Source organism: Delphinus delphis, chromosome 6 (assembly GCF_949987515.2).
Source record: "Delphinus delphis chromosome 6, mDelDel1.2, whole genome shotgun sequence".
NCBI classification, from domain to species: Eukaryota; Metazoa; Chordata; class Mammalia; order Artiodactyla; family Delphinidae; genus Delphinus; species Delphinus delphis.
In genome coordinates, this window is record NC_082688.1 from 109,051,515 (window position 1) to 109,077,341 (window position 25,827).

Here is a 25,827-nt window from a genome sequence, read left to right on the forward strand (position 1 = left end):
ATGTTGAAGAAATATCTGTACCCCTATGTTCATAGCATCATTATTTACAATAGCCAAAACGTGGAAACAACTGAGGTGACCACTGAAAGATGAAGGAATAAAGAAGTTTTGGTATATAAGTACAATGGAATAATCAGCCATAAGAAAGAAGAAAATCCTGCCGTTTGCAAAATGTGGATAGAACTTGAAGGCATTGTGCTAAGTGAAATAAGTCAGACAGGGAAGGACAAGTACTGTATGATCTCACTTACATGTGGAATCTTGAAAAGAAAAACGGCATAGAAAAAGAGATCAGATTTGTGGTTACCAAAGTACCAAAGGCAGCAGGAGCAGGGGATGGAATAAGATTGGTCAAAGGTGCAAACTTCCATTTATAAGATAAATAAGCCCTGGGGATGTGACGTACATCAGGGTGACGACAGTTAACACTGCTGTATGGTATATTTGAAAGTTAAGAGGGTAGATCCTAAGAGTTCTCATCACAAGAAGAAAAACTTCTAAAAAAAAAACAAAGAAGAGAAACTTCTTTATCTATATGAGATGTAATGTTTACTAAACTTATTGTGATAAGCTTTTCACAATATATGTATGTCAAACCATTACGCTGAACACCTTAACTTTATACAGTGCTGTACGTCAATTATTTCTCATTAAAACTGGGGGAAAACGTACAGGCTTAATCCAGAAGATGGTGAGCTGTGTGGGCAACAGTCAGCTGCCGGGGTAGATGCTGGGGTTACTGTCTGGTATGGTTCCAGAGACTCAGGGTGCAGTGAGGAGCAAGTCACGAAGAGAATAAGGCAGCTCAGCCTGACAACTGTGGGCCCATCCGGCCAGTGGAGGGGGCCTTCTGCTTCAGCTCAGAGACAGAGCACCCAAAGGGCAATACTACCTGAGGGATGGTTCCAGGAATCAACAAATCAACGTGGGAGCCACTGTACGGAGGTGAGAGACAGAGGAGGAAATGGTAGGTACCGTGAGACAGAAGGGGAGGGTTTGCGGCCTAGCCCTAACACATGCATAAGACTTCGGGACTCTCTGAACCACTCAGAAGGGACGGGGCCAGGGTTGATATTCAGCCTGCATGCACTGGCATGGTGTTCCTGCAGGTTATCACACAGAACTACAGTCCTGAAGGCTGGTAAACAGCTGAGGTTAGACCACGCATCACCGAATGACATCATCCAGTGGCCACCGAGCAGGTGGCAATGGGACTTGGGACGGGTGCACCTGGACGCTGGTGCATGAGCCGAGCAGGCCAAGGTGGTAGCAGAGCGGACGCAGTCCCTGTCTGACCTCAGGAGGGGCCCAGGGGGGCAGAAGTGGAGGGACAGGCTGGCTGGGGCAGTGCTGTAGGTGAGGGTGGAAGCAAAGGCCCTCCAGGTACGGGCTCCGTGAGATGCGCCAGCATCCAGATCATGAGGGACAGCCCGCCTGGTCACTCTCCCACTGCAGCCATGCCTGGCCCCAGGTCTAATGACCATCAAGTTCACAGGGAAGGCATCGGGAGAGCTCGTTTCCTCTGCAGAATCATAGCTTAGAGACGGGCAGCGTCCAGCTTCATGATAGCTTATCAAACAGAAGACCACCCAGTAATTTCTAAACATCAATAACGATTTAGAAATATTTAGAATGATTGGATGACCATTTTAATTTATACCACAGAGTTAGCAGCTTCAGAATGAGTTTAGTTTAGTTGAGAGAATAAAAACGGAATTTTTTTTTAAAGATTTTTTGATGTGGACCATTTTTAAAGTCTTTATTGAACTTGTAACAATATTGCTTGTTTTATGTTTTAGTTTTTGGGCCCCGAGGCATATGGGATCTTAGCTCCCCAACCAAGGATCAAACCTGCAACCCCCTGCATTGAAAAGTGAAGTCTTAACCACTGGACCGCCAGGGAAGTCCCCAAAAGGGAATATTTTAGGTTTTTACTTACATAATGATTTATTTATATACATCTGTTTATAAAACTTACGTTGCCATACAGCTTGTTAAACACACTGCCCGTCATCCTTAGATGGGGCAACGCAGGGTTGGGGGGATAGTGATTCAGCTGGTAGAGCTTGAAATGGCTTCATTGCACCCCTGCCCCTGCCATGCCAGGTTGGTCTGACTTGGGTAGATATGGGTTTCATCTGACTGACAAATCAAACATTATTTTCCATGTGTTGCTGAGGACTGGGCCTACCAAACCCAGTCAGGATTTCCCAGTCACTGCTACTCTCACACTTCCTGAACCTTCACAAGGATCTGACCTGCAGTGCAAGGCACAAACTATGCAAAGGAAACAATGTGTTAGGTTTCTAGTAACTTTGCCAGGACAGAGAAGGCCAGAAGTTCAATGTTTAACACACAGTTATTGAACATTTAAACTGGGCCAGGCAGAGTCTAGGCACTGAGGATATATAGTAAAATGGACGAAAATCCCTATACCCAGTGCCAACAAGTGATTGCAGGGGGTTATTATTCAAAGGCCAAGGATGGATGGACAGAGCCAAGGAGAAGGCTGTGATCTCAGCTCAGCACCCTCTCCTCTGCCCTCCTTGGGTTGGAGTTATTAGAACATTGTGATTAGTGCCACAGACCTGTGGGGCTAGTCTACCCTGAGACAGTCAAGCAATCATAAGGGCAGGTACCAGGAAAGAGCCCCTACCCCAAACTGACTGCTCCTTTGTTATGATTCAGTATCTAAAATTCTGCCATTCGAGAAGCATTTTCCAACCAGTGTTCCTTGCAATCTAGTCCTTCAGGATTCTTAGTTTAAAAGAAATTTTTTTCAGTAGTTAAACAAGTTTGGCAAACACCTGAGCTCTTGGTGAGTCCCAATGAATGGTGTATTAATCTGTATGACCTCCACTGGTTTTGGATTCAAAACTTGGGCATCTCTCTTTATTTTTCCAAGTATTTGCTTAAGCCTCCATCCCTCTACATTGTAGGTAATTCAGTATCTCTCTCTTTAGGACTCTTCATTCCCCAAATTGTCCAGGAACCTGGGAACTTAGTCCAAAGGGAGTAGTCTTGTTTCAAAGTTCCAGGGGGAGGGAACTGATCAGTCTATAAAAAGTCCTGATTTTACAAAAACACCATGGTACTGGCACAAAAACACACATATGGATCAGTGGAACAGAGTAGAGATCCCAGAAATAAACCCACACACCTATGGTCAGTTAATCTTAACAAAGGAGGCAAGAATATACACTGGAGAAAAGACAGTCTCTTCAGCAAGTGGCATTGGGAAAGCTGGACAGCCTCATGTAAATCAATGAAGTTAGAATGCTCCCCCAAACCATGCATAAAAATAAACTGACAATGGCTTAAAGACTTAAATATAAGACAGGATACCATAAAACTCCTAGAAAAGAACATAGGCAAAACATTCTCTGACATAAATCATACCAAATGTTTTCTAAGCTCAGTCTCCTAAGGCAATAGATATAAACAAAAATAAACAAATGGGACCTAATCAAACTTACAAGCTTTTTCACAGTAAAGGAAACCATAAACAAAGTGAAAAGACAACCTACAGACTGGGAGAAAATATTTGCAAACAATGCAACCGACAAAGGATTAATTTCCAAAATATACAAAGAGCTCATATAACTTAACAATTAAAAAACAAACAACCCAATCAAAAAATGGGCAGAAGACCTAAATAGATTTTTCTCCAAAGAAGACATATGGATGGCCAATAGGCATATGAAAAGATGCTCAATATCTCGCAAATCAAAACTACAATGAGGTATCATCTCACACCAATCAGAATGGCTATCATAAAAAGTCTACAAATAATAAATGCTGGAGAGGGTGTAGTGAAAAGGGAACCCTCCTACACTGTTGGTGGGAATGTAAATTGGTGCAGCCACTATGGAGAACAGTATGGAGGTTCCTTAAAAAACTACAAATAGAACTACCATATGTTCCAGCAATCCCCCTCCTGGGCATATATCCAAACAAAACTATAATTCAAAAAAAACTGCATCCCAATGTTCACTGCAGCACTATTTACAATAGCCAAGACATGGAAACAACCTAAATGTCCATTTACAGATGAATGGATAAAGAAGATGTAGTATATGTACAATGGAATACCACTCAGTTATAAAAAAGAATGAAATAATGCCATTTGTAGCAACATGGATGGATCTGGAGATTATCATACTAAGTGAAGTAAGTCAGACAGAGAAAGACAAATATCATATGGTATCACTTATATGTGGAATCTAAAATATGATACAAGTGAACTTATTTACAAAACAGAAGCAGACTCACAAACATAGAAAACAAACTTATGGTTACCAAAGTGTGGGGAGGGATAAATTAGGAGTTTTGGATTAGCAGATGCAAACTAGTACATATAGGATGGATAAACAGCAAGGTCCTACTGTACAGCACAGGGAACTATACTCAATATCCTGTGATAAACCATAATGGAAAAGAATATGAAAAAGAATGCATAAATATGTATAACTGAATCACTTTGCTGCACAGCAGAAATTAACACAACATTGTAAATCAACCATACTTCAATAAAATAGATTAAAAAAAAGAAAACAAAATTATGGTTACCAAGGTGGGGTATAAAGTAGGGATTTGGGACTAGCATATACAAACTACTATATATAAAATAGATAAACAACAAGGTCCTACTGTATAGCACAGGTAACTATATTCAATATCTTGTAATAAACCATAATGGAAAAGGATACAAAAAAGAATATATATATATATATCTGAATCACTTTGCTGTACACCAGAAACTAACACAGCATTGTAAATCAGCTGTACTTCAATTTAAAAAGTTCTGATTTTAATCACTTCTACATAGTGTCCCTGTTGAAAACTGATTCTGACAGGCTCCAGTGAGCCCCTGTCCTGCTGTGAGGATGTCCTTTCTGCTTCAGAACCCTGTGCAGGCAGCAGGGTGGCCCTGAGGACACAGACTCCTAAGGCTTATTGGATTTATACTCACACAGTCAGCCACTGTTCCACAAACACGACCACTGTGCCAAGGTGCCCGGGTATAATTGGGTTTCTAAACACAGCTGCACACTGTTATCTAGAACACGCTGTTCCCCTACAGATCTCTAGGCTCTGGTGTTGAGCCTAAGCTCCTGACTCAGACTCCCTCTTTTTTCCTGGGGGAAGTTTAATGTTTATTCGCTACCAGGGACCCTCCATCAGGGCTATCTCAGCCCTTAGAAAGCTGAATCTCAGAAGGGAAGGGGACAGAGTGTCGATCCCTCTCCTCCTGGAGGATCCTTGGTAAGTTTAGTTTGGCACATCAGGGGGATACAGGGAAGAACAATCTCTGTAAATGTCCTTTCCCCAGAGACCTGTATATCAACTCACCTGTACTGGCATAATTGAGAGTATTCCAGGAACAAGGCAAGAAGATCTAGGGGCTCAATGTCTTGTTCCGTATTGCTGTTTCTCCAGCTAAAAAATAAAAGAAACAAACATATTTTTTTTGTGAAAGAGAGGTAGAAGATTTTTCCCTGTTATAATTTTGTATATTAAAGGGGCATAGTCTACCTATAAAAGCCCCCATCAAATGGATCATAAGGTATGCTCTGCTTCAGAGAAAATCAAACTCCCAAGAATCCTCTCATGAATTTCTTCCACTGAACTAAAGCCCTAACCACCCCACCCCCTGAGCTTCTTGGGAAGCCAGTCCTCACCTCTGAGCAAGTCAGGCTCCTAGTGGAGAAATCTCTGAAACTTTTAGGTCAGGGAAGAAAATCCCAGCATTTGCCAACATAGTTTGGACTCATTAATTTTCTGACACTAAAAAGCCTCTAATTTCTACGGAGAAGAGAAACACACTGAACAAGTATGATAGTCTTAAGCCTCTCATTCTCACTGATACTTGGCCTTCCCCATTTTCTGAAATATTTTACATTGAGTAACTTAAGACACAAAATAAAACATAGCATACACTGTTTCTTTTGAAAATTAATTAATCTGTTTTTGGCCGCGTTGGGTGTTTTGTTGCTGCGCGTGGGCTTTTCTCTAGTTGCAGCGAGCAGGGGTTACTCTTCATTGTGGTGTACAGGCTTCTCATTGCAGTGGCTTCTCTTGTAGCGGAGCACAGGCTCTAGGCACACGGGCTTCAGTAGTTGTGGCACGTGGGCTCAGCAGTTGTGGCTCACGGGCTCTAGAGTGCAGGCTCAGGAGTTGTGGCGCACGGGCTTAGTTGCTCCGCTGCATGTGGGATCTTTCTGGACCAGAGCTCGGACCTGTGTCCCCTGTATTGGCAGGGGAGTTCTTAACCACTGAACCACCAGGGAAGCCCAGCATACACTGCTGAAGCTTTCCTGATGCAGGATATTTTACACTTCAGCCTTGCTGGTCCAATCAGCACAAGTCACTCGGATTCTGTGGGAAAATGCAGTGAAAGTTCTGTAAGGTGGTAACAATGTGGGGACAATTTTTGCTACTTCATCCTCAAAGGAGCCTCGTTTGGAATATTAGTGATAAAAGCAAAGACTAACTTGCCAAGGACAGAAGACAGTGTTATAGAAAGGCTTTCTTTTGGTAGAATTGTTATCATGTTTTAGGCTAATTTTAGTGGCTATATTTGCCTCCCACTCTAGTACATGCCCACATCCTATGAAACAGTAAGTGATGTTTTAACAGGATTATAATATATGTAAAAACATATCATGTATTTAGAGATGAAATATCCAGGGAAAATATTTCCATAGCTTACTATTTCTTGGCATTTCCTGTGTCCTATCTGATATGTATATACACAAAGGGAACTTCAACTTGCAAATGCTTCTATTTGGATTTCCAAATATGCAATTTTTAACATGTTTTATTAGTGACAGAGCAATAAAGGAACAACTTTGCAGCTAATTTAACACCTATAAATTTCCCTGCAGTGTAAAAGAAATGGCCTTGGCAGACCACATGTCTGCTCATATTTCAAAGAATATTAAATGTAAATACTTCTAAAATGTCCTATAGTTAGAGTTCTCTTATTCCATAAAACACTTACAGGTTCATTGCTTATACTTTTATAAAAAATGGTACCTGATTCTGAACAGACTTATTATGTGAAAATTATTTTTTAAATAGCTATATTTGAGAAGTCATGTAAAAGCTAGATAATTACAAATCAACAATTACAATCAACCTGAAAAATGTTAAAAAGACATTGATCAAAAAATTCGAAAACGTATGTCAACATAAAACCTGCACATAAACCTTTATAGCACCTTTATTTATAACTGTAAAAACTGTAAGCAACAAAGATGTCCTTCAACAGGTAAAAGGATGAACAAACTGTGGTGTATCAGTATCATGGAAAATTATTCAGTGATAAAAAGAAATAAACTATTGAACTCTAAAAACACGTGAATGACTCAAACACTTATTGCTAAGTGAAAGAAGCCAGTCTATACAGGCTACATTCTATATGTTTCCAATTATATTATAGCCTGAAAAAGGTAAAACTATAGAAATGGTAAAAAGATCAATAACTGCCAGAGTTCCAGGTGGGGGAGGACAGATTAGGTGAAGTCCAGGAGATATTTTAGGGCAGTGAGACTATTCTGTATCATAATGTAATAGTGGATAGTTAACACTATGGATTTGTCAAAACCCATAGACCTTTACAGCATGAAGACTGATCCTTAATGCATGCATGATAAAAAAAAGTATAGTTAAGAGGTTGGGGTATCGCAGGATGGAATGCAGAATGTGATCGAACAATCTAACTGTATTACAAATGCACAAAACAACCTCACTGGAGCCTGGGGTAGAGGGAAAGGTGCTGACCTGAGCAACTTTGTAAATGGAGCCTATAAAACTGAGGGCAAAAGACACTGCACGTAAGCACCGTGTCCTAGTTGATAAAATTATTTATTGCAGGATACGGGTTAACAATTCTGACACTGCTGTACACAAATGCTGGAACAGAACAACTAAATGAGTGGCAGATGGTGGGGACAGGAGAGGGAGGTTACCCATCAGCAAGGGGAGAAGGTCAGAACAGTTCATCTAGAAACAGATTAGAGTTGGAGACGTCAACATAAACTCATGTGTAGCTTGATATAAATACAATGGTTACATAGAGAAATACCTACAGATGTGTGCACATAGATTACTATATGCACCTATATTTCCCAGCTCCATCAGCAGAGAGGGCCCAGAAGTTATGACACTCCAGAGGCAGTGAGTCCATCTAGTGCCTGGGTCTGCGTTTCCAATCCATTCTCCAATAAAAGGAACCAGCATTCCTTGAGGACATGGCTGATTCTAGGACTGGGACAGGAAATATACAAGATGAGCTTGGAGCTTCTTGTAGTGTCAGAAAGTAAGAAAATGTTGGGGGAAAAAAACTAACACCTGATGACGGTTTATATCAAAAGGACACAGGAGAAAACTAAAAGGACTCCCAACAGCCAAGGCTGGAACAATTTGAGCAACAAAATAACATTTTTAAAGTGCTATTAGAGGGACTTCCCTGACAGTCCAGTGCTTACGACTCCACTCTTTCACTGCCGAGGGCATGGGTTCAATCCCTGATCAGGGAACGAAGATCCCGCAAGCCAAACAGCCAGCCAAAAAAAAAAAAAAAAAAAAGAAGGTACTATTGGATTATAATCCAAAGTATAAAATAAAATATCCATGAGTTCATACTGATATGAATAAATGAGGGAGAATAGACACATCTCATGTGCAGAAGAATTCCAAAAACTGTTCGCAGATACTCAAGGAGGTGGACCATATCCTGACTCCTCGGGTGTGGGCTGTACAGGCTGACTTCCTTCCAAAGGATGTGGCATGCGGTGGGGAGAAGACAACCAACTTTGCAGTGGAGAAACCTGACACACACTGCCACAGCCAGGATCAAGGTCAACATCCACTGTTATGAGTCCGTTCCCAGTAAGTGCCCATGATATAATGTGATGAAGATGGAACTTCACCTCTGTGGCCTTCTTCCCCAAAACACACAACCCAAGTCTAATCACAAGATAAATACTAGACAAATCTCAATTGAGGGACATTCTACAAAACACCTAACGAGTACTCCTCAAAAGTTGTCAAGGTCATCAAAAACAAGGTAAGTCTAAGAAATGGTCACAGCCCAGAGGACCCTAAGGAGACTTGACAGTAAATGCAATGTGGTGTCCAGAGCAAGGACATTAGGAAAAAAAAAACAAGAAAAAATGAATAAGGTATGGGCTTTAGTTAATAACAATTTATCAATGCCAATTCATTAATTGCAACAAATATATCACATGAATGTAAGATGTTAAATAATAGAGATATAGGTATAGGTATATTGAAGTTTCTGTATTGTTAGCAACTATAAATCTAAAACTATTCTGAAATCTTAGTTTATTTTTAAAAATATATTGAGAGTCATATGCTCACAGAAAGTGGGAAATCGAAGGTACCATAAAAACCGTCAGTTAAACCTTTTATTGTACAAGGGAGAAAACTAAGGATTTATAGTACGGTTTTGTAGCCTGCACTTTGAGAAAACAGTGGTGGCTTGCTGCTGAGCTGGTCCTCACTGACACTAAACATCAATCACAGTACACAGTAGACACTCAATAAATTATTACTGAATGCTGAATAACTCCCAACAACCTACCATCTACCCAAGTATCTTATCCTCTCACGCATTCATTTATTAACTCATTCATTCATTCAACAAATGTTTACTGAGTGTCTGGCACTATCATTTTACTCCTAGAATTATAACCACTTAGAAACTCTATCCAAAGGATGGACATTTTGGCAATTTTCCATATCTGACTTTGTAGGAAACTGTTTAGCTGATTCAAGTTTATAAGCATCCAAGGAAGAATGGTCTCAAGCCAGGTTAATAGAACATAGACTAAGGGGGTACAAGAAGTAAGGCTCTGAGTCCTAGAGGGGATGTGTGGTTCGTTTATACTCAGGTTGTGGGCTGCAGCCTTTTTGAGTCATACTGTTGTTTTAGACTCTCTTATCTCTCATTCCACTCCTTCTACTACTCACTGAGACAACGGGCTAACAGCCTATTGTTGTCTTCTTTCCAGTTTCAGCTCCACTACTTACCAGCTTGGTGATCTTGGCCAAGCTGCCTAATCTTTTGGGGCCTCAGTTCCCCTATCTGAAAAATTACCTCATGAAATAATGTTGCTTGGGTCAAATAAGCCCACATTTCTAAAATGTTTGGCACACTTAGCAATGACATTATTATTACTACTGTCAATACTGTTATTGTTATCATTACCGACCAACCAGAGGCTTGTACCTAGGAAGCTTCGACAGGCACTTGGAGTCTACAAAGAACACACGCTGGCACACTTAATCAATCTTTCCATCTTTCTCGGTTTGATAAGTAGGTTGTTTCCAACAAATCGCAAAATTATCGTTGTGATCTGGGCTATGATTCCGTTTACTGTCAGTCCAATGCCTCTTTTAGACTGCCAGGAAACCAAAGGCCTTATTTTCAAGTTCCCTTCCTTCTTGGCCTCTTTTCCTGCCAAAATTTATTTTCATGTTAACATTTATTCTAAATAGTCCATGGGCTCCTAAAACTGGACAGTTCTCCTAGATTCAGTTCTCTATGGAGGTCCATTTTTTCTGACTTTATTTCTATGATATTTAAAGGTCAGGTTCATCACAAGATAAAGACTGTAGTGTCTAAGAAATGTAATTAACTATTTACCAGTAGGTTTAGCTCCAAGCCTCAGGATTTACTGACCTCTTTAAATTTGCTAAAAGTCACCAAACAATTCAAAGAAATTTCTCCGTTCTGCTTTCTTCTCACTCTCCAGGAGTCAGGTTGTTGGCCACTGATTGCATTTGGTATTTAAAAGGCCAAGTCTTGGGACTTCCCTGGCGGTCCAGTGGTTAAGAATACGCTTTCCAATACAGAGGACGCGGGTTCGATCCCTGGTCGGGGAACTAAGATCCCACATGCTGGGGGCCAACTAAGCCCGCGTGCTGCAACTACTGAGCCCGTGCATCACAACTAGGGAACCCAAGTGCCGCAACTACAGAGCCCACATGCTCTGGAGCCATGTGCCACAACTAGAGAGAAGCCCATGTGCCACAACAAAGGATCCCATGTGCCACAGCTAAGACCCAACACAGCCAATAAATAAATAAATATTTAAAAAAAAAATAATAAAAGGCCAAGCTTTATACTAGAAGATCAATACATCTAAAATAAAAACATGGGTTTAGGGATAACTTGTATTGTTAGGGGGTGGAGGAGGGTCAAGCTAACAAAAGTTTGTTTTTGGCATTCCACGTCTTAGCTAGGGATTATGTAGAGGTTAATATCAGTAGCAGATTCCTGTTGAAATGAGTTATCTGTTCTTTTAAAGTCTCTCAACAGCCACCAAAGAAAAGGAAGGTTAAACCTTTATCTATCTATTAGGCTTTTGTTCATAGGTGTCAATGATGCCAATAGAAAAATATTGTCTTGTTATGTCTAAGTGCATTTAAGCAATGGGTGTTCCTTGAGCCATACTTCAAAACATAAAATACTTTAAACGTTGATTGCTATTGTATCAAACTATTTCACTATTAGATTACTATCATTATTGTGACACAAACTGAATAAAAAGTTAGTATGTTCAAAACAAAAAACAAAACAAAAAAATAAAGATCAGGTTTGTCAGGGTGCTCACGACCTCTACATGCCAATGCTGTGAACAAGTCCCAGGTCCCCAGTGTGACTTACTGTCCGTGTCCAGGTAAAGAAGGCCATGTGTTTGCTCTTCTGATGAAAAGTTTCTGAGCAAGAAGATCCCCACCATGAGCCCCGTTACAGCCACGGCTGCCTGTCTGGCATCCTGCCAGTTCCCAAGTGCATCCTAATTCCAATACGAGGGCCTCTGGGAAGCAGGTCCCTTCCTACAGCTGCAGCAGCATCTGCTTGACATCGTAGGTGACAGCCCCTTGGTGATTAATAATGCTGTCTCCTCAAGGGCTTCACTGGAGGCTCCTTGGTGGATTAAGTTTTCCTAAGTGTCACTGCAAAGGCAGAAAGCTAACTAAGTTTGGGTAATAGAGGTTACCTTCTTCAACCCAGTTGCAAAAACCATTCTCAGCACAAATGTTCCAGGTTCAGAGGAAATCTTAAGGGAAACTTTAAATAGTTTTAATCAAAAAGAATATTCTTGTACTGAGTTCAAAAATAAGTTAATAAAACAGGTTAACTTCTTCTTTTTAACGGATGGAAGATTTTAAAGACATTCTAAAAGGCGATTTTGTCTGTAGCTCATTATTATTGCAACAAACATACTGTGAATTAGTTTTCCATTAGCGTCATTATTTTGAAACTCCTTTTGTTAAGGATACTCACATAAAACAGGTCCTCCTTCTCTCCTGGGAGGAGCCTGCGAAGGTTGAAACCGCTGCTGCTTCTCTCCACACCCTACCCTCAGCAACTCCAGGATTTAAGCCTGAAGGAAACAGGAGAAAGGGGTCAATTAGGGAACAGAGAAGCAGCAGATTCTAAATCAGGGCACATGCATAAGCTCTCAGGTGGAAATCAGGGGAAGAGTTTATGTGTGTTCTCATTTTTTCACAAGCTTAAGATGTCCAATGTGTACAATTATTTATACCTAAGACATCTCCTGAGACTTCTTCTGATTGGAAGGATTTTGTTGTTGTTATCATTTGTTTGCTTGTTTTTTAGGAAATACTAATCAGCTCGCTTTTCAAATTTAATGCCCATACTTTTAACATAGCTGCTTAAGTTCTATATCATGAATTGGCTCTGTCATTAATTTGGGGGCTTACCCACCTCACATGAGAAGTTTACTCTGGGAAGCTCCAGAGCTTGTCTCAAAGAGACAGATGGTCTCCAGAGCAACATAAACCAGGGCTCAACAAGAGGTCTCAGTAACAGGCCATCAGGAAAAAACAAAATAAAACAAAATGCCTTAAGTTTCCATATACAAGAAAACAAATACTGGTTTCAGATTTTTAAAAATTTGAGCCCCAAATTAAAAGTCTCAAGGGCGGGACTTCCCTGGTGGTCCAGTGGTTAAGACTCTACGTTCCCAATGCAGGGGGCCTGGGCTCGATCCCTGGTAAGGGAACTAGTTCCACACATGCCGCAACTAAAGATCCCAGATGCTGCAACTAAAAGATCCCACATGCCACAACTAAAGATCCCACATGCCGCAATTGAAAGATCCCGCATGCTGCAACTAAGACCCAGCACAGTCAAATAAATAAATAAATATTGCAATATTAGGGGGGAAAAAGTCTCAAGGGCAACCTCTCTAATTGCAGGCCTTGGTTTGCAACTCAACTGCTTCCCAAATGGGCAACTCTGTGCCATGGACATCAGGTTGAAGAGTTACAGATGTTTCTAGTTTAACAGTGTTCAATAATTCTCCCTAGAAATGATGGGAGTCCAGCCGGTGATCACTAAATGTTTGAGACATAACAAAGGACTAGAAAGCCCAGATGCAAATGGGGTTTTGAGGGGAAATCTTTCCTGAGTGACTAGGAACATGATCTGGAGGCAATGGACAGTAACACCCTGAAGCAGGCCTGCAAGAAACACAATGCCAGGCCTACTGTATGGATTTGGATATTGCTGACTATAAAAGGGAATCAACTATTTTGAACAACTATGCATTAAATACAAGGAAACAAAATGAGCAATGTAATCAGGGAAATAAAGAAGCGTTAGATGAACAGGGAAATAAGAGGCAGAGGAAAGTCAGTATGTGTTGGCACTGCACTTCTGGGCTAGGTCAGCACTGGGTAATCGAGATGGACAGCTCTTCAGATGGACTGAGGCCTGAACAGTTTCCACTTTCTTCCTCATACTCACGTTATTTCTACACATTTAAGTCGTACAAATAAATTAACCATCTCTGTGGCATAAGCTTTCTGTAGTAAGCATCACAGGGAACGTATTTATAAACATGCCAAGGGAATGTGCAGTCAACTGCACACACGTCTCGCACCTGTTTCTTGGATCCCATGCCACTTGCTCCAGCCTCAGTGAAGTGGAGCTTGGAGATTCGAGCTCTCTCAGGCTGCTGACTGAGTCTGGTTTTGCAGGTCTTCACTTGGCTGTGTGCTCCTCCATCCCAGGGTGTGTACACATGGCTTCCCTAGAACAGCTGTCAGCAGGTCCTTCCACTCACCTCCCTTCTGGAAACGCCTTCCTTTGACTTCCATGCCAACCCTCCGAATTCTTCTACCACTCCCATTCTCTGCTCATCCCTTAACGCCAGTGGCCCCTGTGATTCTGACCTCAGCTCAGTTCTCTTCTCGCTCGGAGTCCATTCCCGGCACGTGGGGTAGCGCGTGGGCACTAGACTCAGAACCTGCAGGCTGCAGGCTGTGTGTGTGTGATCCTGGGCAGGTTCCCTGACATCTCTGACGTGTCCCCTCTTATAAAGTGGGGCCAATACGCGGACCGACTTCATGGGGTCATAAGGAAGAGTTAACGAGCTCAGACGTGTGAATTGCCTGGCACCCAGAGTACAGGCTCAGCTTCTTTAACTGGGACAGCCATGGCTTCAACTATTATTTAGTTGAATAACTCGATCACTTAGTTGATGGTTAGTTGACTAGCGGATAAACTCTGATTTTCTAGCTCGTATTTCTTTTCTGAGCTCCAAGTCCATTTAGCCAACCGCCTACTAAACATCCCCAGTTACACCCAGGGCTCCTTCAAGTAATTCCACGTTCACAGACTAACCACCCTCCTCTCTCCACTCCTGCTCCACCCGAAACTACTCTTCTTTTTTATTCTTTTTCCGAGATGAGTAACGGCATCATCCATCCAAAGGTCCAAACCTTCGAAAGTTAACAGAATCTCCCCTTTTCTCAACTACCCGTACCCTAAACATAAAGATCCAACTGCGGAGACTTCCCTGATGGTCCAGTGGTTAAGACTCTGCGCTTCCAATACAGGGGGCACATGTTCAATCCCTGGTCGGGGAATGAAGATCCCACGTGCTGCGGGGCACAGACAAAAAGAAAAGAAAAGAAAATCCAACTGGTCACCACATCTTTTCAGTTTTGCTTCCTGACCATCTTCTCTTCTGGGTTACCCTCCTCCCTGCCTCTAGACTCTTCCCTCCCACACCGTCCTCCTTTGACACTGCAGTCAGTGGGTTCATCCTAGAAAGGATGGTTTTCATGATCTTTCCATTGACCTTCAGGATAAATCCACAGTTTTTAGCACAGCATGTGAGGTACTTCATCAACTTGCCTTTCTCTTCCTCTGTTTTATCTCCTCCCACCCCCACCCCCCAGCCCCCATTCCAGCCGCAGGAAACCACTGTAATCCCCGAAGTTATCACCTCTCCTTCACCACCATGCCCTCGTTAATACAACCAGGATTACCCCCTGTTCTCCATCTAGATAATCTTGCTCTGTTATCATCTTTCTAACTCCTGGGACTCTGCTCCAGATGGAATTAAAACAACAACTAAAGGATAGTTAACAGATGCTACAACTCCAGTTCAGTTTGCTCAAAACAGTGAAATTCCTTTCTTGCCTTTATTTCTGAGGCACAGAATAGATTTCTTTCTTGGTCGTTTTATTTTTTGCTTTCCAGTGACGGATAATGACCCTTTGCGTGAGGAGCTGGTGAGATGGGATAGACCTTCTACCAAAATCTCAAAATAAGAGATCTAGATGGTGAGGAAAACTTGGTGAAAACTCACAAAGAAACTGTGAGAGGGGAGGAGGTGCAAAGCCAGCCTTTCCTGAATCACAGTAGCCGTTCTTCCTCCTACCTCCCTCCCTCTCCTCTGCTTTCTGTCCTTATCTCTCTGCTCTTTGTCCTTATCTGTCACACACACACACACACACACACACACACACACAAACACACACACACACACACACACACTCACTCACTCACTCACTCACTCACTCACTCCTCTTAAGGGAAGAAGAGCTCTGTGTTCTCTTTAAATCCCTCAGGTCCTACATTTTATTGCTCTAACAGTCCGCCTCCCTGAGGTTCCTGTCCAGACAAGCTATTTCAAACTTCGGTAGAGAAGCTGTTGGTTCACTCGCCTGGTTTGGAAGCGTCTGGGGGCAGGTCTCGCAGCCCTGTCTCCCGCCCCCGCTCCTCTCCCCGGTCCTGGCTGGTGGGCGACAAGGCAGACAAAGGTCCGTTTGTAACCTCCTTCCAGCACCTCCTCTCTTCTCCTTTTGCCCAAACTCACCCAGTGAGTTGGAGCATTTCAGAAGATTCCTCTGTCAAGAAGACCAAAGGAAAGGAGAAGAAAAAGGGTATGGACTTTTTTTCCTTAAGAATCATTTTATGTCATTGATTCTACTGCAAACTACTGCTATAGACTAGAGCAGAAGTGTATTTGTGTCTTGAGTCAGAAGAGAAGGACAGAGAGGCAGAGAGAGTCTCTGAAGAGGTGACGTGTGCACTTTGAGAAAGATGATGCTTTCCCAGGTTAGAGGAAAAGAATCAGATTAAAGGAGAATAGAAAATGTACATTCCTTAACGGGAAAGGCATTTAATTGGGGACTTAAAAGGAGGCAGCTCCCTCACTGCTGCTCCTTGTTAAAGCCCCCGTCTGCCCTGAATCTGGCTCCAGCATTCCACCTCTCAGGACTACGCGAGGGTGATGAAGTACACAAGTTCCTTTTCAATGCAGTAGCTGTTATCTCTGTATTCCTACTTTATGTAAAGTTTAATGGCAATGTCTAAGAAAGTGAATGTTTTCTGCTTTTAAAAATTCTGATTCCTTCTAGAAAAATGGTATCGATGACCTTAATTGCCAAGCAGAAATAGACACAGATGTAGAGGACAAATGTATGGATACCAAGGGGGAAAGGGGTGGGGTGGGAGGAGTTGGGAGATTGGGATTGACACATATATAACTATTGATACAATGTATAAAATAGACAACTGATGGGAATATACTGCATAGCACAGGGAACTCTACTTAATGCACTGTAATGTCCTAAATGGGAGGGAAACCCAAAAGGGAGGGGATATATGTATATGTATGGCTGATTCATTTTGCTGTGCAGTAGAAGCTAATACAACATTGTGAAGCAATTATACTCCAATAAAAATTTTTTAAAATCCTGATTCCTAAAAAGAAACTGGTATAAATGTGTGAGACAAAGAGGGAATTCACGGAATTCATCCTTGGTGTCCCCACCGTGGAACACAACACAGTGTCTGTACTGCTGCAATACAGGGAACTCTTTTTCCCTTTGGGGCTTATAAAAATTCCTCTTTAAAATTCCTTGACTTAGTTACATAGACTGTGTAAAGCTCTCCCAAACGCTGGTCCTTTTATCCAGTGATGATGATTTCTCATGGCCAGGGAAATAGTTAAAATGATGCAAGCCTGCATATTCATATCATTCTCTGAGGTGCTTGAAGGCAGACCACCTTCAGGGAGGATGTGGATTTTGTTTTACCACTGATGAAGGTCTCTTGGGTACTGGGGCTGATCGTGTCTATTTTAAACATGTTTGGAAGGCTTATCTACCTTCTACTACCACTTCTTTTCCTTTAACCTACACTGCGAGAAGTTTCACTGCAGCCCTCAGTCATTCTAATACAAAACTCTTCTGGTACAGAGAGTGGGAATTTTAAAAATAATAGTTATTTTCATCCACCAGGAAAGATGAATGGAAAAACACCACGACTGGACGGCAGTTTTAATCTCTTCCAACTATAATTTTGATATTTTAAATGTCAAGTTCTGAGCTGGGATTCTCATTTGTTTGTGCAGCCTTTGCTTCCTTCTGGCTGTGTTATGAAAGGAATCTGAAAATGGGCTGCCCTTTCTAACTCATCAACTCTGTTTCATCCCACTGCTCTTAATACCAGTTTCCAGAACTGGCATCAGCTGTCTGCATGAGCACTGCAGCATAAAGGCCTCAACGCTTTCACAACATACCTGTGTTTTGGCCATTAAATGAGATACTTTTTCTTTTTAAGTCTCCACTTAACTCCAACCATTCAAAAGCCTGCTGGTGCCAAATACCCTCACACAACCAAAATTTGCAATGCCCTACCCATATGACGGTGACAATGATTTGTTGCTTAATTGGAAACATCTTGTTCATAGTTCTGTATCCTCTGCAGTGGTCTTTTAAAAATAATGCCACTATTGGGATATGAATGGTATCTTACAACATTAGTTAATTACATAAAATTGAATCCAAAAAAACCAGTTGGTAACTATCTAAAGATCTCTAGTTATTCCTTCAGATATTCAGTTTTTAGCCTTGTTTTCTGTTGTAATTTGGATGTACTTCAGGAGGAATTTTAAATGCATCTACTTCAACAGAAAGAGGGGAAAAAAACAGAGCAATTTGCTTCGAATTGGTCAAAGTCATTTCACTCTTGTTGGCACTTGAAAAATATATGGTCTTGATGGACTGCCAAGGATGAAGGTCGGTGTCTTTTAATGAAAAAACAAACCAATGTATCATGGTAACATACTGGTTCAGGCATTTCCCCACTTGCCAAATAATAGTTAAAGCTATTTATGTGCACTGAAGTAAAGGAAGAAGAGAAGACTTCAGTTCAGTTCAAACATGTAATTTATAAAGTGTTTAAAAAAAAAAAAAAGACTACCAGGGAGTTCTTGCCTGGTGTGGAACTTTCCATCCCAGTACGTGACTGAGGTGGACAAGAGACATCATTCTGTACTCTGGCCTGGACACAGCCAGGAAAAGCGCATGGTGTGGCAACATACCCACTTACTTCTCCAGCAATTTACTTGTTCCTTCCTTCAGCAAATGCTTTCTGAATGCTTCCTGTGAGCCCAGCCTGGAAGCAGGCCCCTGAGAGATGCAGGAGGAGGGGAAGGTACCCTGCTTGCCTTCTCGGCGCTGGCATCTCTTCCTCCAGTCCCCGTACATGGGCTGGTCCTGGTCTCCATCCCTCCCCTCTTCTCTTCCCACCCTGCACTCACTACCCTGCGGTCCCACAGCTATAAATACTATCGATAAATATCCCGATGACTCTCGAATTCATACTTCTGGCCCTGACTTCCAGACTCACATTCAACTGCCTACTCAGAATCTTCATTTCATGTCTGATAGGCATCTCAGATTAATTTGTCCAAATTCTTTTTTGTTTGTTTAAATTTGTATTGGAGTATAGTTGCTTTACAATGTTGTGTTAGTTTCTACTGTACAGCAAAATGAATCAGCTATACATATACATATATCCACTCTTTTTTGGATTTCCTTCCCATTTAGATCACCACAGAGTACTGAGTAGAGTTCCCTGTGTATACAGCAGGTTCTCATTAGTTATCTTCTTTATACATATTATCAACGCAAATCAGCCAAGAATGTTAAGGCCAAAAGGAAAAAAGTAAACTATATATGCAGCAATATATATATTTATTTTATTTCGTACCTGTGTGAGATGATATATGTACACTGAACTTATTGTGATAATAACTTCATGATGTATGTAAATCAAATCATTACGCTATATACCTTAAACTTCTACCGTGCCATTTGTCAATTATATCTCAATAAAACTGGAAGGAAAGAAAATTAACTTGTCCAAAAGTTTACCCTTAGATCCCCCCCGCTAGACCGACTCCTTGCAATTCATCCTCAGCTCATGTCAGTAAATGTCAGTACCATTCAGGTCAGAAACCTAAGAGTCATCCTGGATTCTTTCCCTCACCTCATTCTTCAATCAACTTCAACTTCTTTTTCTGACGTACCTCTCCCCCACCAGCACCCCCAAACATAAATGTTAGAGTTTCCCACTGTCCCTGGCCATCTCAATTTCTCCTTCTTAACACCCTCCCCAATGCACATCAAAAAGAAGCACACAAAATGTTAACAACAGCCCTCTCCATGTTGACACTCCAGTTGAATTTTATTCTATCTGTGCTTTTCTCTATTTTCCATGTTTAAACTATTACTTTTTTTTAGAAAAATTATTGATATTTTTCTAAAAAAATATATCCAACTAGGATTACAGCTCTCATTAGAACCATCCGATGGAAAGAAAGCATAAGACATTAATAGTCATGAAGTGAGCTTAAGAACAAACTACACTTCAATGCAGGAAATATAAGAATGGTAATACGAGGCCAAATTGTCTAAATGCATGACTTTGTCCAAAGGCCACAAGGAATAGACAAAATTAAGATAGATTACCAAAAATAAGAACATGATTACATAGTAAAAAAAACTCTGAAGATCAAAGCTCTAAAAGATAAGAAATATGCCAAAGACCTAAAATAACAGAAAAATTCTATCGCATTAGGGCAAAAAGATTAAAAAGAGCTTACAGCTCCCTTCCCAACTCCTCCCCATACACCCCACCTTCTGATAGAGAGGAATCTGGTGAGAGGGGTTAGAGAAAAGCCAGGTGATGTTTGTTGTTGAATCTTCTGATAAAGGTACACATACACAGAAACATATCTACACACACACACACACACACACACACACACACACACACCCACACCCATATATATATATTTTTTTATTTTGCGGTACGCGGGCCTCTCACTGTTGTGGCCTCTCCCGTTGCGGAGCACAGGCTCCGGACGTGCAGGCTCAGCGGCCATGGCTCACGGGCCCAGCCGCTCCGCGGCATGTGGGATCTTCCCAGACCAGGGCATGAACCCGTGTCCCCTGCATCGGCAGGCGGACTCTCAACCACTGCGCCACCAGGGAAGCCCGAAACATATATTTTTAAGTCAGGTATGAGCTAGTAGGCCAGAATAAATGCTAGTTTTGACAAAAAGCAAGCAAACAAAAGAAACTGGGAAGTACATTTTAAAGTCAAACTATTTAGAAAAAATTAAATACAATTAAATTAAAACAGTAGTACCTGATGACATGCAAATTTAAGGATTTGGTAGCTCACTAACCTCTTCCAGGCATAAATAGTTCTCTGCAACTAGATATTGAGTTTAGTAATCTGAGAAACTCCTCCTTCCCTGGCTATAAGCATCTAAAGATTAGGATATATTATTTATTCTTTCACTAACATGCCAGGTACTGTTTAGCGTACTTGGATACATATCAGACAAAACCCTGCCTTCCTGGAGCTTACATTCAAGTTTGGGGAGACACAATAAGAATATTTTATAATAATTTAGGGGTTTATAAATGCCATGGAAAACCAGGGCAAGTAAGGCAGACTGAGAATCTGAAAGAGGAGATAGAGTTTTATTTTTTTAATTTAAAAAAATTTTAAATTGAAGTATAGTTAATTTACAATGTTGTGTTAGTTTCTGGTGTACAGCACATATATATTCTTTTTCAGAGTCTTTTCCATTATAGGTTATTATAAGGTATTGAATATAATTTCTTGTGCTATATGGTAAGTCTTTGTTTTTTATCTATTTTATATATTGTAGTATATATCTGTTAATTCCAAACTCCTAATTTGTCCCTCCCCCCGACCTTTCCCCTTTGAAAATCATAAGTTTGCTTTCTGTGTCTGTTTCTGTTTTGTAAATAAGTTCATTTGTATTATTTTTTTAGATTCCACATATAAGTGATATCCTATGATATTTGGCTTTCTCTGTCTGACTTACCTCACTTAGTATGATAATCCCTAGGTCTATCCATGTTGCTGCAAACGGCTTTATTTCATTCTTTTTTATGGCTGAGTAATATTCCATTGTATATCTGTGCCACACCTTCTTTATCCATTCCTCTGTTGATGGACACTTAGGGTGCTCCCATGTCTTGGCTGTTGTGAACAGCGCTGCAGTGAACATAGGGGTGCAGGTAAGTGGAGACAGAATTTTAAATAGGACAGTGGGGTAGGTGTTATTGAGGAGCAAAGGCTTGAAGAAGGTGAGGTAGTTAGATATGCAGATATCTGGAGGAAGAGCTTTCCAAGCAGAAGAAATAACCAGTGCTAAGGCCCTGAGGCAAGAATGCATATGGCATTTTTGAGGAACAGCTGGAACAGAACAAACAAGGTGAAGAGTAGATGATTTCAGAGAGGTGATGGGGAGCCAGATTGCATATGGAGGTCACTGCAATGACTTTAGCTTTGACTCAAAGAAAGTGGAGTTGTTGGAAGAGGATGGGTTTAGTTATTGATATTTTCCTTAATTCCTTTGGTATTCCTGGCACTCTGGACAGTGCCTGGCATAAATGAAACACTAAAAAACATTTGTTAAGTGAAACTAAGTAAAAGCAGCTTGCTCCTGTTCTCCTCTCTCTCATGTGATTGCTGAATAGCTTGATCAGTGACCCGCACATTAGCACTATTTGCTCACTTCCCCACCTTCCCAGCAATGGCTGCTCTTCTCCTGAAAATCCTTGCTGGGTTGATGCTGGTCTGTGCAGAGGAAGTACAAGAAGATTTGGGCCTGAAGATTAGAGAGCGACTCTGGGCTACATTTCAGCAGCCTATTTCATCGAGGACAAAGTTTACAAGCACCATTGTAGAAGTAGGAAGGGCAGCCTAAATGAATGGCTCCTGTGCAACCATACTGGGTCTTATTTGTTGAATTCTGGGACAAATAGCCACTTACCCTATCTAAGAGATGCACATCAGAGGAACCATATTTCAATTTGGGGAAGGGAGAATAGAAGAAGGGAGAAACATACTTCTGAGAATTTGGCTTGTGTTAAAATCAACAGAGTACCACACAGCTCATTTTCAGAATCTGTAAGATTTGGGTATCTGTCCTTCATATTCCTCCCAAAATAGCTACAAATAGTGAGAGTGATATAGAAAGCTTTACTTCTGCCCAAGATGCAGTAACAGGAACCAGATCTGCCCACTTCCTTGAAACAACAAAAAACAGCCAAAATATATGAAACCATCTTTGTCAAAACACTGGATTTCAAGCAAGGAAGAACACTGATTCTTGGGAGATGGGAAGCAAGTGACGTGAGCCCTACAATTTCCCCCAGTCTACTGCCTTGAGGGAACCCAGATAGAGTCCAGCCAACTCCCTGAGTTGTAGAAATGGGGCTGAGAGTCAGGGAGGCCAAGGCAGCTGGAGACCACAGAACAGAGTGCCTGAGAGAGGAGAGATACACAGAGACAGAACCCTGGAGTCTGCAGAGGGCCCCACCCAAGTATTTGGCAGAAAATTGATTAGTGTATGCAAATGAGGGAACTATGGAAGCGGGGAGGGGAGGAGGACTATCTGAAAGGATTAGAGAACAGAGTGCCTGGTACTCAAAAGGCCAGGAATACTCACAGAGAAGGAATGGCCTCAGTAGTGAGGAATAATTAGCCCTAGACTGAGAACAGATCTGGAACCACCTAACAAATCATCAAAGCAAGACTTGCAAGGATCAAACTGCTTCCGACTAACTTAGTTGCATCCCAAAACAAAGCACAAAAATACTTATAAGAATATAAAAATACCCAGCATCCAATAAGGCAAAATTATAAATTTCTGACATCCAATCAAAGATTACCAGGCATACAAAGAAGCAGGAAAACATAACTCATAATTAGAATAATCAATCGAGACCAACCCAGAACTGATACATGTTAGAATTAAAAAGCAACAATAAAACAGATATATCGGGCTTCCCTGGTGACGCAGTGGTTGAGAGTCTGCCTGCCGATGCAGGGGACACGGGTTCGTGCCCCAGTCTGGTAAGATCCCACATGCCGTGGAGCGGCTGGGTCCGTGAGCCATGGCCGCTGAGCCTGCGCGTCCAGAGCCTGTGCTCCGCAACGGGAGAGGCCACAACAGTGAGAGGCCCATGTACCGCAAAAAAAAACAAAAACAAAAACAGATATATCCTTAAGGTGCTGAAAGAAAAAAACTGCCAACCTATCATACTATAACCTGTTATACTATAACCTTTGTTCAAAAACAAAGGTGAAATAAAGACATTTTCAGACATACAAAAGCTGAAAGAATTCATCACCAGCCAACCTACATGATAAGAATATTAAAGTATATCCTTCAGGTATAGGGAAAATGATATCAAATGGAAATATGAATTTACACAAAGGAACGAAAAGCACTAGAAATAGAAACTGCATGGATAAACGTGTAATATTTTTTCTTGTTATTGAAATCCCTGAAGTTTAAATGACTGTTTAAATGAAATAATATACTTGGGGTTTATAGCATATACATAAAATATATATAACAATAATAGCATAAAGGATGGGAGGAGAGAAATGTTAATATATTATTGTAAAGTTCTTATACTAATGTAAAGCATCATAATATCGTTTGAAGAAAGATAATGATAAGTAAAAATAGATAATATAAACCCTAAATCAATCATCAAAATAGCACAGTGAAGAATAACAGCTTATCAGCCAACAAAAGAAGTGAAATTATAAAAAAATTTCAGTTAATCCAAAAGAGCACATAAAAAGAGGGAAAAAGAAACAAAGAACAGATGGACCAAATAGAGAACAAATTATGACAGATTTAAATCTAACCATGTCAATAATCACATTAAATGTGAATGGTCTAAACACTCCCCTTAAAAGGCAGAGGTAGTCAGTTTAGATAAAAAAGCAAGACCAACCTACAGACTGCCAGTCTATAAGAAACACATTTGAAATACAAAGCCACAAAAAGTAAAAATAAAAGCATGGAAAAATATGTTCAGAGGTCAGAAGGTCCAATATTATTAAGATGCTAATACTCTCCAAATTTATCTATAGATTTAATGCAATCTCAACCAAAGTTCCAGCAGGCTTTTTCTGTAGAAATTGACAAGCCGATAACAAAATTCATAATAGACTGCAAAAAACCTAGAACTGCCAAAACAACTTTGTAAAAGAAGAACAAAGGTTCGAGGATAATTCTACCCAATTCCAAGAATTACAACAAAGCATCAGTAATCAAAACTGTAGTACTGGCATAAAAATAAACAAATAGATCAATGGAAAAGAACAGAGTCCAGAAACAGGCCCACACGTATATTAAAAAGTGATATTTGACAAAGATGCAAAGGCAATTCAGTGGAGAAACAATAGTCTTCTCAACTTATAGTGCTAAAACTATTGGACAACCATAGTTGAAAAAACAACCTAAAAAAGAATTTCAATCCATATGCAGTATATACAAAAAACAAAAAAAACTAATATGGACCACGAAACTAAATGTGAAACATAAAACTACAAAACTTTAGAAGAAAACATAGAAGAAACACTTTGTGACCTTCGGTAAGGCAATAATTTCTTAGCTATGACACCAAAAGCACATTCCATTAAAAAAATTGAGAAATTAGACTTCATTAATTTTAAGAACTTTTGCTTCTTTTAAAATCACTGTCAAGAAAGTGAAAAGGAAAGCCATGCATGAAGAGTAAATGTTTGCAAAACCTATTTATTAGGGCTTGATCTCATTAAAAGACCATGCCCTAATAAATAATATCTCTATTAGATATTATTATATCTAATAAAGAACTTGTGTCCAGAATATATAAAGAGCCCTCACAACTCAAGAACACAAGCCCAATTTTTTAAAATGGGAAAAGATTTGAACAGACAGTTCACCAAAGAAGATACACAGATGAACAAAAGCATATGAAAGGGGCTCAATACCATTAATCATTAAGGAAATACAACATAAAACAACCACGAGACAGCTATTAGAACGGCAAAAAATAAAAAAGACTGACCATACCAAGTGTTGGAGAGGACATGGACAAACTGGACTACTGGTGGAAATTTTAAATAGTACAACCACTTTGGAAAAACAATTTAGCAATTCCTTAAAACGTAAAACATACACCTACCAGCTATTCTACTCCTACGTGAATACTGAGAAAAATCTCCACAAGGTTCTGGCAGGTGGTGGGAAAGGAACCCTCTTGAAATATGTCAGAACATTCTGTTCTTCTTAACAAGGTCTGCCCTTGGGAGAAACTAGTGAACCAGAGCCTAATCAACTGGAGTAT

General features: G+C 40.7%; 2 protein-coding genes across 8 annotated transcripts in view; one reads left to right on the forward strand and one right to left on the reverse strand.

The window, feature by feature from the left end:
• Nucleotides 1–25,827, reverse strand: part of SAP30 (Sin3A associated protein 30) — a 75,484-nt gene that overhangs the window by 23,842 nt on the left and 25,815 nt on the right. The window contains exons 7-12 of one of the 6 annotated variants that reach the window (XR_009519952.1): nt 21,513–21,685; nt 14,832–14,949; nt 13,947–14,105; nt 12,323–12,422; nt 11,699–11,991; nt 8,090–8,271 (exon numbers count right to left, since the gene is read on the reverse strand). The gene's annotated coding sequence lies outside the window, so the exon portion shown is untranslated. Of the gene's footprint in view, nt 1–5,352; nt 5,440–7,416; nt 8,272–11,698; nt 11,992–12,322; nt 12,423–13,946; nt 14,950–16,116; nt 16,204–21,512; nt 21,686–25,827 lie in introns of those variants that run through there. The other 5 variants (XR_009519950.1, XR_009519948.1, XR_009519947.1 and 2 more) reach the window with 5 other exon arrangements.
• The window catches only part of SCRG1 (stimulator of chondrogenesis 1), a 32,589-nt gene continuing 15,533 nt past the window's right edge, over nt 8,772–25,827 (forward strand). The window contains exon 1 of one of the 2 annotated variants that reach the window (XM_060015291.1): nt 8,772–8,895. In XM_060015291.1, coding sequence (XP_059871274.1) covers nt 8,787–8,895 — 109 coding nt within the window. In that variant the 5' untranslated portion in view covers nt 8,772–8,786. Of the gene's footprint in view, nt 8,896–16,088; nt 16,240–25,827 lie in introns of those variants that run through there. The other variant, XM_060015290.1, reaches the window with a different exon arrangement.